At 40.2% G+C, this 12,280-nt stretch overlaps 1 protein-coding gene across 1 annotated transcript in view; it reads left to right on the top strand.

The window, feature by feature from the left end:
* The window catches only part of EPS15L1 (epidermal growth factor receptor pathway substrate 15 like 1), a 53,164-nt gene that overhangs the window by 28,187 nt on the left and 12,697 nt on the right, over positions 1 to 12,280 (top strand). Inside the window, exon 22 of the mRNA XM_029963881.1 lies at positions 8,203 to 8,408. Within this exon, the coding sequence (XP_029819741.1) occupies positions 8,203 to 8,408 (206 nt within the window). The remainder of the gene's footprint in view (positions 1 to 8,202; positions 8,409 to 12,280) is intronic.

Here is a 12,280-nt window from a genome sequence, read left to right as displayed (position 1 = left end):
CATAAATAGCAGAAAAATACAATGTAACTTGGGATGTACAGAATCATAGAATGGTTTGGGTTGGAAGGGACCTTAAAGCTCATCTTCTTCCAATCCCTGCCATGGGAAGGGACACCTTCCCCTAGCCCAGTTTGCTCCAGGTTGTCCAAGCTGGCTTTGAACACTTCCAGGGATGGGGAGTCCACAACCTCTGTGGGCAAATTTAAAGGAATAACATGTTGAATTCAACCCATATAGGAAAGAGAGCAGTGGAGTTATTTAGCTGCTATTTGAAATACAGGCATTAAAATAAATGATATTGGGAAATTATTATTCCAGGTACTCACAGGGAGTTTGTCAAAGAACTTTGGGTTTGCTTTGTGATCCATTAATTTTTTGTAGCTCTGGTGTGTGATGGCCATTTATAGATTGGCATTTCAGAGGTTAGTGGTTAACACCTCTGTTAAAACCTCTTGGGTTAAGGGCTTCAGTTCTGTTCTCACAGTGTTTTTATTACTGGTTGTGGTTTTGAAATGTCAAAATATTGGAAAAAGAAGACAGAGCAGGGGACAGCAGCCTGCCTTGGCTTAGGAAGCTTCATTCTGATCCCTCTGATGGGCCTGGCTTGTGTGGAGCTCCAGCCCTCAGTGCAAGCACCAAGGTTTGCACAGAATATTTGATATAAGTGACTAGAAATGATTACAAAATAATAGTAATGATGTTATTGATAATAAATTTAACCAGCCAAGGTGGTAGGCTTCGGGGTTTTACCAAACCACGAATTGCAAAACTTCAAGATGTGTTTTGCTGCCCCACCTACAAAGGCAGAAGAGGCTGATTTAAGCAAAATCTGACTGATCAAGTCCTGTTTTCTTCATCTTGCCAGCTGGCAGATAAAGAGAAACGATACCTGACCTGTTGGTGGCTTCAAAAAATGAAAAGAGGGCAGGGCTTTGAGATCTTAACAGGTCTTCAGGATCTCAGTATTGTGTTTATTGAACTAATCTGAAAACTTTGAGCTGTGCTGGGTGCTGTAATCCATCATCTGCAGGAACACTTATTCCCTAGTCTGGGATGAGGATCCTTTGCCTTTTCTTCACAAGTGTGGTTGCAGGAGGTTGTTGTCAGCCCCAAAGAAGCTGGAAATGCAAGAAGAATTAACCAGCCAAGTCCCAGAGCAGCTTTTTGTTCTGTTGATGTGGTGCAGGGAGATTGCAGGGGAAATTTTGGATGGATTTGCCCACTCAAGTGCTCACAAAGGGATCCCAAAAGAGGATATTCTGTGGTCAGTTTGACCTCAGGGCTTTAATAAGTGGACACCCACACGACCCCACACGTATTCCAGGATTGTCCAGCTAGAAGTTTTTGGTTAGATTCCCTCTTTTGGGATGTCTTTTGCACCCCTTGAACCATTTTAGGAGCCTCCTGTGCATCCCCAGCTGCTGGCAGAGCCCAGGGCAGTGCAGGCAGCTCACGGCAGGCCATGTTTGTGCAGCCTGTTCTGCTGCTCTTCCTTTGTATTTGGTGCTTCCTCCTCCTTCATGTCAACGATAAATATAGTCCTTTTTTGTATGTGTCACTTCTCTAAATTTAAGGCATTTTATGGTTTGACTGTTTTTACAATTTTAGACTTATTTTTCCTCTGCACTGTCGGTGCACGTTGACCTTGTATTGACAGGTTTTGGTGAGGGGAAAAAAAGCTCAGATCTTTACTACTCTTTGAGTTGGGCCTAGAAATGGGTTTTAATAATCTGTTTGTCTTCAGAGTCTTGGATCAAAATTAAGGCTTCACAATTTGTTCAGTATCTTGCTTAAGAAACCCTGCAAGCCAAAGCCTTTTATGCATTTATTATGTGCATTTACTGGGTTCAGTTCTTGAAAGCAAATGATGCCTTAGCAATACTTAGTGTTTAAACACATCACGTTTTCCTGGTCATGTTTTTTTGACCTGCACCAGGATTTGCATAGAAATTTGCTCTGTGTGTTTAGTGAGATAAATTTTAAAAGGAAGAAGCCATGTTAGATGTAATGGATGTAATCAGGGGGTGTAGGAAGAAAAGAAAGGATTGTATTAATCAGAAAAAATAAGGTAAAATAATTCCCCTTGGTTTGATATGGATTTAATTCTAAATAACATAGATTTATTTAAGAAAAAATAATGTGAAATAATCCCCTTGATTTGGATTTAATTCCAAATAACGTAGATTTATTTGAGTTGTGAGGATCAATCATTTGCTCTAGAGCAGAGCATACAGAGCTCTGTTCTTTGTTCTTGGTGAGATGACAGGGGTGTTGGGATGTTTATTTCTGCATGGTACCACACACCTGCTTCCTTAGAACTTTCTGAGCACCCAGAGTTATTCACAAGTACCACAGGGCCTGTTTACCTTTGTTGTTTTTTTTTTTCCCCTCATCTGCAGCCGAGAGTGAGAAAATCAGCCTCAAAGTTGTGACTGACAGGAAAAGCTTTTTATTTTTCATGACTTCTTGAAGCCCTGACAGTTGCATTCGAGCCCAGGCATCCCTTGTTGGGTAGGATAAATGACTCATGGGTGGAGCACCTGCCCGGCCACAAACCAAAAATTCCATTCACGCTTTGATTCTCTTGTTTGTGCTGATCTCTCGCAGTAAAGATATTTCAGTAGTGATGGTTGAGGGAGCCTGTTTAGAAGCTGTTTCAGAACAGGTTCTTGGGCTGAAGGTGATAACGATTTCTCACCTTTTGGGGAGTTTGTAGAATTGCAGAATGTTTCTCTCCAGCGCAGGGTTTTGGGGGTTACTTTGCAAATATCGAGCAAAAAACAGTTTCGAGGGGGTTTTGCACAAGAAAAATCCTTCCTTCTGTTACTAAAACCCCATGTTGCGATTTTGTGCAGAGAATGTTATCACCAAACAGTTGAGTTGGAAATACAGCACAGAAATAGCCCCTCTTGAAGCCAAATACTGCTGAGTGTTCTGTAGAAAATTGGGTTTACTGTAACTAACCTTCAGGCACAGTTTGAAAACTAGTAATCCATTTTTCTGTAAGTTCCTAAAGTTCACTTTATGAAGGTTTTACTCTGCATCAGTGAAGGAGCTGAGTAGTTTAATAGGATGGTGAAAACATGCTGAGTGAGTTAGGAATGAGATGTAAATTTGATAAAGTGCCAAGAGGAAGATGTGCTGGGAGGGACCTTCCACTCTGCAGCCTCCAAATGCAGAGTAACACTTGCCCTGCCATGTGAGGAACAGATGTAGAAACCCTGGGATTATACATTCAGGTATAATCACAGGTGTGGACTTGACTCACACTATTGTTCCTTATCCTCTGCAGCACAACTCTGACTTCTCAAAGCATATTTTTCAATTCAGAAAGTTTCCTGGAAAGTTTAAAGTTGTGTCATCTCAGCTCTACCCTGTTAGCCCATGAGCAGGGAAAATTCTGCTTCTCATCACTCAGCAAGATCCTCCTCTAAGCAGAAAGTTAAGCCCTGCATTGAAACACAGAATATGGAAAAAACTGTAAATGTTTTGCTTCGTTATCAACATCTTGTGATTCACTAAGACAAAATTTGTATTTGCCTCCGACCAGTGAGGTTTTATTTGCCTTGAAATGTAGATCTTAACCCTCTAAATTCGAGTTTGCTGTGGGGTAAGAAATGAGATAAACCCTTTGTATGGGTGGAGTTCACTCTCAGTAACAGCACTTGCTGTGGTAAACCATTTTGTTCATCATCTCTTTTTGCTGAAGTGAGTCCTCGGTGTGGTTTGGGTGCACCACTTGGGTAACTGCTGAAACTGCTGTGGTTTCAGAATAGGACCTGTTGTGCTTTTTTCTGAATTTTTTTCCCCTGAAACTATTAGCAGAAAAATCAAATGAGGGTTACAACTGCTTGCCTGCACTTTCGTGCTGCCATGCCTCAAAATGGTGAGCAGGGTCGTGTAAAAATACAACATTTTCCAGCAAATGGAAGATTAATGCAGTCTCAGTTACTACTGAGAGTATATTTTGCAGTGTTAGAATTTTACACAGTGTCCTTCAGTTCAACTGGTGACTTTTTTACGTGGTTTGGGTATTTTTGCTTTACATTATAAAAATACTGTACCCACAGTCTTGACACTCTAAACATGGAAATGCAAAAATCTTTGAGTGCTCAAGTGTTCACTTACTACTCTGGGAGACTTACACGTGGTGTAAGCCAGCAAAGATGTCAGATAGATAATTCTGGTGTCGTTATTACTAATTTGTGGTTAATAAATGAGTAAATTTGAACTTCTAACTGAACCAAACAAACTCCTGCCAGGCCTCAAAACCATTTTTGCAGAGCGTGGCAGCATAAAAGAAACTGTAATAACGTACAAAGGGTGGTGAAAGAGGGATCTGGATTTGGCAGTTGGACTCTGTCAGAAAGGGGAGGGTAACCCAGGTTCTTATTAATAAATCCCTTGGGGTGGATTAGAGTGAGACAACACTGAATAATTAGTGTTTGTAAACATATATATGTAGGGTTTATTTTGGAGCAGTTTTGTTTCCAAAGTTAAACAGGTGTGTTGTTATCACTCTATAGCAATGCAGCAATATTAAAAGCATAAAGATCACACTTAAAAGGAAAATGCATAAGGGGGAGAAAGGAAAAGACAGAATAAGGGTGAGTAAAGCACTGCACCCAGGATAGCTGGACAATGGCACCCACTGATCTGATCTGAAGGTCCTTTGGCAGCATTTAGGGAGGGATGGGCTTTGCTGCTTTTTTTAGTTTGCAAAAGTCTTCTGGTGATCTCAGGATGTGTAAAATCATTAACTGTTTCAGTCTCTTCAAACTCAGGATATATTCTGGGATTCCAGGGCTTTTTGAGGGGCTCTTCTGAGTGCTGGGGTTGGTGTGTTCAGCTTTGGTGCTGCCCTTAAAATTGCTCTGCAAAAAAGAAACCCCGCTGTATAAGGGTTTCCCTCTTTCACTTTTTCTTCAAAATAACAACATTATCACCCTATTCTGTCCTAACACCTGAAAAAAAAAATAGCACTCAGAGTGTAAAATGAAAATTGTCCTTATTATTAGCACTAACTCTTGTGACATGGTGACATTTCCTCTACAGCAAAGTGATTCTTTGTGATCTTTCATGAAGGTGAAGCACAAGAAAACTCTGATGCTCTGTGCAGGTTCAAAACCACCAGGACCTTTGTGCAAGAACCTTAAACAGGCCACCCAGAAAAGCCAAGTTTGCTGAACAAATACGTTGCAAACCCGGAGTTTGTGTTAACAGTCACCAATTCCACAAAGTGGTTTCGGTAGCAGAAGGTTTAACCTAAGAAAAAAGGGCAGCTTAAGAGGGGCTGGGTTTGCCTCTGTCACTCCAAATTGCTCTGGGGCAATACAGGGTGGAGGATATGAGGGGGAATTTTCTTGCTGGTAACTGGCAATAGAGGAAGGAGGGGAAATGTAGAGGGCTTTTGTTTTGCCTTGACCTTCAATTAGAAATGCAGATAATTTGATTCTCTTGCAATTCTCCAAGGCCAGGTTGGACAGGGCTTGGAGCAATGTGGTCTAGTGGAACCTGGGGCAGGGAATTGGAACTGGATGAGCTTTAAGGTCCCTTCCAACCCAAGCCTACCCAACCCATGACCTCTGTTGGTAGGAAAGGCTGGTTGGGGTGAAGGGGGGTCTGTGCTTGTGAGGAGAGCAAATGTTGCTGGAATTTCCTGTGTATTGGGTCACTTACTTCCATAAAGAACAAATTACTGGCCTGACCTACCTCTCTTCAGGAGTCCCCCATGTGGTTGCTACCATGGGGATCCATATATCCCTGTCACATCTGTGATCCAGGATGGAGCATGTGCTGAACCATGGCCAATTGTACTGGGGGGAGCTTTGAGAGGCCTCCTTTATCCTGCAGCTTCAAGGCAGCTAAACCAGTGGGGTTTCTAGAAACCATTTCTCAAACCTCATGGACATGGTGCTGAAATGCAATAAGTTCCCTGGGCAGTCTGGAGGATCCTTAAGTTTTCAAAATGTTTGATTGTCTAATGTGAATCTCCCTTGGTCCAGTCTGAATCCATTTGGCTTTCTCCTGATGAAAGACTTGCCTCCAGGACTATGATCAGGTTCCCACTGAACACTCTCAAGAGAAAACAAATCCACTTCTATCTCCTACTGCACGTGTCTTGTTTTCCATGTCTCTGTGTGCTTGTTCAGCTGGGGACTTCCTTGCTTCCCACTTCCCCTGCAGCTCAGTGCCTGTATTGCATCTGACTCTGGCATTGACACTGCACTGCTGAGAATCTGCACAATTCCTTCAGCTCCCTGTAAACCTGATCCCTTCAGTTCCCTGTAAACCTGATTCCTTCAGTTCCCTGTACACCTGATTCCTCAGTTCCCTGTACACCTGATTCCTTCAGTTCCCTGTACACCTGATTCCTTCAGTTCCCTGTAAACCTGATCCCTTCAGTTCCCTGTACACCTGATCCCTTCAGTTCCCTGTACACCTGATCCCTTCAGCTCCCTGAACACCTGATTCCTCAGGTCCCTCAGTTCCCTGTACACCTGATCTCTCCAGCTCCCTGTACATCTGATTCCTCAGTTCCTTGTAAACCTGATTACTTCACTTCCCTGTACACCTGATCCCTTCAGCTCCCTGTACACCTGATTCCTTCACTTCCCTGTACACCTGATTCCTTCAGCTCCCTGTACACCTGATTCCTCAGTTCCCTGTACACCTGGTTCCTTCAGCTCCTCTAAACCTGATCCCTTCTGTTCCCTGTACACCAGATCCCTTCACCTCCCTGTACACCAGATCCCTTCAGCTCCCTGTACACCTGATTCCTTCACTTCCCTGTACACCAGATCCCTTCAGCTCCCTGTACACCTGATCCCTTCACTTCCCTGTACACCTGATTCCTTCAGCTCCCTGTGCCTGTTGACTTTTGGGAATAGAGACCAGCAAGGGAAGATGGACTTTAGGCTGGCCCTGGGGTAGGAGAGGCTGAGCTGGGATTTATTGGCAGCTGCTGGATGGGTGATCAATTTAGTCCAAGTTTTCTGCTCTCTTTCTCTTTGATAAATGAGGATTTCCTCAGATCTGAGCAAATATTATGAAGTTTATGAGCAGCTGCCAAAGTACCTTAAAAGCTCCCAGGCTGTGGCTGAGACATGCCAAGTACATCCTCTGAAATTTGGGAGTTGTGCTTTCCTAGTATGATTACTCTGATGGGAATACATTATAAGATTCCTGTTAAATTATAGTTCCAAGAATTGGACATTCCAGAACAGATGATAACTTTACTGCAGATAATGTCTGTGATTCAGGTTGTTACACAGAAAGTTGTAAATGCTTGTTTTAAGAATGTTTGTAGATTTTCCTTTATCAAGTGCACATTGTAATCAAGAGTATATGTAATCCAAGTATATGTAATCCAAGGAGTATTTTCCCTGGAAATTGGGTGTGTACTTGTCAGGAGAATCTTTTTTTTTTTTTCTAAGAGGAAAAAAAAAATACATTTATCTGTTTGGTTATTTGACCTCACAGAATAGTACTTTTGACAAGGGGAATTAAAAACTAACCACTGAAGTTTTAATTGCAACAAAGAAAATATACAAACATTATTATATTACACAATAATTGCTGTGATTTCATTTGTTATTGGGGTGGAATAGAAGAACAAGCAGTCACCTACAAGAGGTGGGTTGCAGAGCAAGCACCCCAGAACGAGGTGTTTTCTTAATCAATCTCTTTTTCCTTGTAAAAAAGTGGTGGTAGAAGGATAAACCAGTCCCAGGGAAAAAAGGCAGAATGCAGGCATTCTGTAAAGTCACAGCTGAGTTGCCATTTAATCCTATTTATCATGATCTATCTTTAGTGATACATATTTTTATGTATTTTGCCTTTTATATAATCCCAAACTTAAACTTGAAATGCCTCTAATCCTGGAAAATCAAAGTCACACTTGCCAAATTCTTTTGACCAAATGCCTTCATATTGGGTTTTATCATTTAAAATCTTGCTGGTATTAATATTTTGGTATGTATAAGACAATAACCCCCCATTTAAATAAAACAACTGTTTGAGATGATTTGCACTGAGGAATGAATACCATTATATTTGGTTAAATTTTCACCCCAGGGAGGATGGATGATGCTTAAAGTGTGTCAGCACAGTTTCCTATTTCAGGGCTTTGCATTGTCCATGGTAAGTAACTTCTCTTTTTCTCCTTTTGTTTTTGTTTTTGTTTTTTCCTAAACTTTCCAGGTAAAAGCACTCCTGTCAGCCACCTTGGGCCTGCAGATTTTCCCAAGCCCCATGATCCATTCCAGCCATTTGGGGCTGACAGCAGTGACCCCTTTCAAAGTAAAAAGGGGTTTGGGGACCCATTTAGTGGAAAAGATCCATTTGCTCCCTCCTCTTCAAGTAAAACTTCTAAAGACTCTTCCTTGGGGTTTGCAGACTTCAGCTCTGTAAGTTAAGTTCCTTGTCTCAGCAAACCACTTTCTGCTCTGCTTGCAGCAAATCTGTTGGGTTTTTGTTTTACCTGCAAACCTACTGTTCCCTGGCTTCTGTCTCTCAGTACCTTCATGCTGTCCTCATTGTTTTTGTATTAATATTTCTGTAATAAAAAGGCATTGTTTCAATAAAAGAGAAGTTTTTCATACTAAATTTCCAAGGGTTTACTTGCATTTAAATTATTTGAGCACGATGTGCCTTTACTCTCAAATTCTCTGTAGCAGAACCTGTGTATTGTTTTTGTTGCATGGAGGCTATTTTGTAAACTGATTTTTGGTAGCCAATGATGTAAAGACTCAAAAAAAAGCAATTGCTGAGAACGTTTCTATAGCAATTTCACCATATCCTGAGAAGCAAATCCTTAAAGGGAAAGTTTCCCTAAAGCATTTGTAACTGTTGGTGGAAAAAAATTCTGACAATCCTGTCACAACATTTGCTGTATATGATGGAATGTGGTCGTAGAGGGACACAGACCAGACAGAGATTGAACATTTAGCTCTTGAATTTTGTTCCAGTTATTGATATTTTAGAAAAGACAAAGAAAAAAAAAAAAAAGACAAAACCAAAATTGTTTTGTTAGAACCAAGATAGAAAGGTCCACCCTGCCCTCCCAAAGACAGTCCCAGGAGGTTGGAAAGCAAAGCCAGGTGAGTTCATCACCAGTGTTTCTAAAGCCTGGCTTTGGTTTTGGTGCTGGAATTGGGAACCATTGTAAATGCAGTAGTGGGGTGGTTCTTCTTGCTTCCAGGAGTGGATGGAACCTGTTCCATCCATCCACAGCCTCAGGCTTCTCCCTCCTTTCCCATGTTTTTGTTCTCTGACAGTAAAACATCCAATTTAATCCCCCCCTCAGCTCTGGACACAGCTCAGTGTTCAACAGGTGGGGAGCTTTAAGCTGAATCTTTCAGGTTGTTTCTTTTTAATGTTTGGGTTTGGTTTGTTGTTTTGGTTGGTTTTTTTCCTACTTATTATTTAATATTAAATGTGTATCACTTTCCTATTTGCTATTGTTTAGTTGAGGCCATTTGTTCAGATTTTAGTTGGGCCTCAGGGCTGTAATTTATCTCTTTGGAAACGTCCAAGTTCAAGGTTTTCTGTATGTTTGACCACAGCTGGTACAGCCTGTTGGATTTGCACAGTTAAATTCTGATTGTATAAAAACTGGTGACATTCTTAATAAAAATAAGACGCAAAACTTGCTTTATCTGCAATTTCTTCCAACAACATCTTAATTTCTTCCTGCAACGAAAGCCAAATGATGGAATGGAATGACTGTTGCCCAATTCTTGCCATCTTACTTTGCACACTGCATTCCTTAAGTTAAAATTGTGGTTTACTCTGAGTGATTGTATCAGATGATCAACCAAAATCTCTGATCCCCATCCTAGAGGGTCAAATTTGCTGTGCCATCAGGTTTTCAGCTGAGATTAACCTTAGAAGAGAAGGGAAAAGTAGGAAAACTGAGATAATGAGCAGCAGCCACTTGGTAATTCCTGTTCAGTGGCATTTCATCAAATGAAATACATTTTTAAATCAGTTTTGTGAATTGATTTTTCCCTGCTATTACAAAAAATACCAAAAAGAAGCATTGACTGAATTTGGCTGAAAAGAGAGAGATTTGATCCCTGTTCTCTTCAGTTTATGGGGTTTTTTCCTTGCCTATAACACAGTTATGCTGCTCCACTTGACAATTCCTAATCCTTCTGTATGATGTTTTAAATGTACTAATTACCTTGGAATCACTGAGAATATTGTGCTTCTCTTTGCCTCGTGGTTGGGAAACTTTTCATTCACAATGGAAGTGAAAATCACTTTTACTTACAGAATGTTTTTTGACACATGAACCAATGTAGGACTGAACAGTCAAATAACCCAATTTTTAATTGAAATCCTTGACTGTTGCAAAGAAAGAACATGAAAACCTTCACTAGATCTTAGTAGCACTCTGTGAAATTTGATTTTTTTTTTTGAGACACTGGCAAATTCCTGCACCCAGAGCTTACCTATATTCTCCTTGCATTCTTAACTTTGTTGCTGGCATTAAATACGATTCATTGGAACAAAACAGAGTCTTTTGGTAGCTCAGATTTCGGGTATTTCAAGGTTCCAGCTGCAGTTTACAGAACAACAAGAAAAGCCACCTTTTTGCCAACAGAAAGTGTTTAAATTTCCAAGAAGCAGAACACAGGACTAAACTTTTTCTCCCAATATAAGCTGGAAATTCAGTGAACACAAATCAGTGCAGTTTTTGAGATTTGGTTTCCTCATTTATACCTTGGTCTGACTGTACTTCTGAAAAAGCAAAAAAAAAAAAAGAGGTTTTTGATGAAATTACCCTTGTGTGATGCAGATTTATAAAATTTTTGAAACCTGGACATGTACAGAAAATTGGTATTGTATTAAATGACCTGTAAATTACCTTTTTCCAGACAATCAGTGGCATTGATTAACTGTTCCATATTTATTTCACTGAGTTATCTCCTGAAAATTTTCCTTTATGCCAACCACTTGTAATAAGGCCCATCCAGATTTGTTTCCAATGAATCACTTGCTTCTTTTTCCTTTTATTTTTTTTTTTATTTTACTCAGCACTCTTAACCACAAAAATATAACTTGTGTCCCATGAACAAGTTATAATTGGGACTCTCTTTGGAAGCCTTATCCTAGGATGGAAGCTATAGGAATAAAACTGGTTTCTCAACATTAAAAAAAACACCCCAGATGGTTTGACCAAAGCTTCTTGTATTTCTGGAAATAGTAACTGTTCATTCTCCATCCCAGCTTAAGGATCTGCCTGAATTCTTGGAATAAGCACAGAATTCCTGCTTCCATTTTCCATCTTTACCTTGAAAAAAAATCATCTATTTAAAATCTTAGTGAGCTTTTCAATCTTACCTGTCAGCTGACGTTATTTAAATGATAAATGATAGTAGTTTTTCTTCATTTTAAAAAGGAAAAATGTCAAAATGTGTGACTCTTTTGTTGTATTTCACTAACATAGAATGCAAAGGTCCCCCTCTAAATTTTGATGGTGATGAAAGCAGAGGTGTTACATGAAGGAATGTAATTTTTTCTTTGCATCAAATCATCTGAAAAACCATCTTGAGAGAAATAAAATGAGGAATGATGAGCATAATTTAACTAAACGAGAATTGGACTTGGGTTGACAGAAATTCAAACAGGCGGATTTATTTAAAAGTACCTAAAAAATACCTAAAAAAATGAAAAATTACAGATACAATGCAGCGTAGAAGAGGCAGGGGTGGGGCCATCACGTTGTGTATATGCAGCTAAACAAGGTCTAGCACTGAAAGCTGCATTTTTAATACTCAGGTTGATATTTTAGGCTGTGCCAGCTCCTGGTGGCACCATGGGCTGTGCTCACTCGCTGTGTCCCGGCCCACCAGGAATTTTTGCACTATACATCCAGCTGAAATTTTTCTCCTCACAAAAAAAAAACAACCAAATAATATGTTTTCCTGCACAAAAAAAAAGAAAAAAAGCCAACACAAAGCAGATTTTAGAAGTGGCTCTAATGCAGACATTTGCATGCAGCTGTTCCCATCGGCCTCCTCAGCAACTGCTAAAATTAAACAGGAGCAGATTATATTTGAGCTTAAAATTGTTATGGTGTCAATAAAATAGCTGTGGATTTTGTGCAAAAAAGTTCAAACTTTTGCATCTTTCAGTGGTAAATACTGGAATATAATTTTGGACTAGTTTGGCTGCACTGTATTTAAATGTGTTTTGGGGAGCCCAAACAGGCTTAGGAGCTGAATGTTATAATGTGGGATATTTCCTTAGTGTTCTCTGCTGAAGGAAATTG

Source organism: Manacus vitellinus, unplaced genomic scaffold, assembly GCF_001715985.3.
Source record: "Manacus vitellinus isolate BGI_N305 unplaced genomic scaffold, ASM171598v3 scaffold_64_pilon, whole genome shotgun sequence".
Lineage (NCBI taxonomy): Eukaryota > Metazoa > Chordata > Aves > Passeriformes > Pipridae > Manacus > Manacus vitellinus.
The sequence above is the reverse complement of the archived record's forward strand: the minus strand, read 5'-3'. Positions and strand labels throughout refer to the sequence as shown.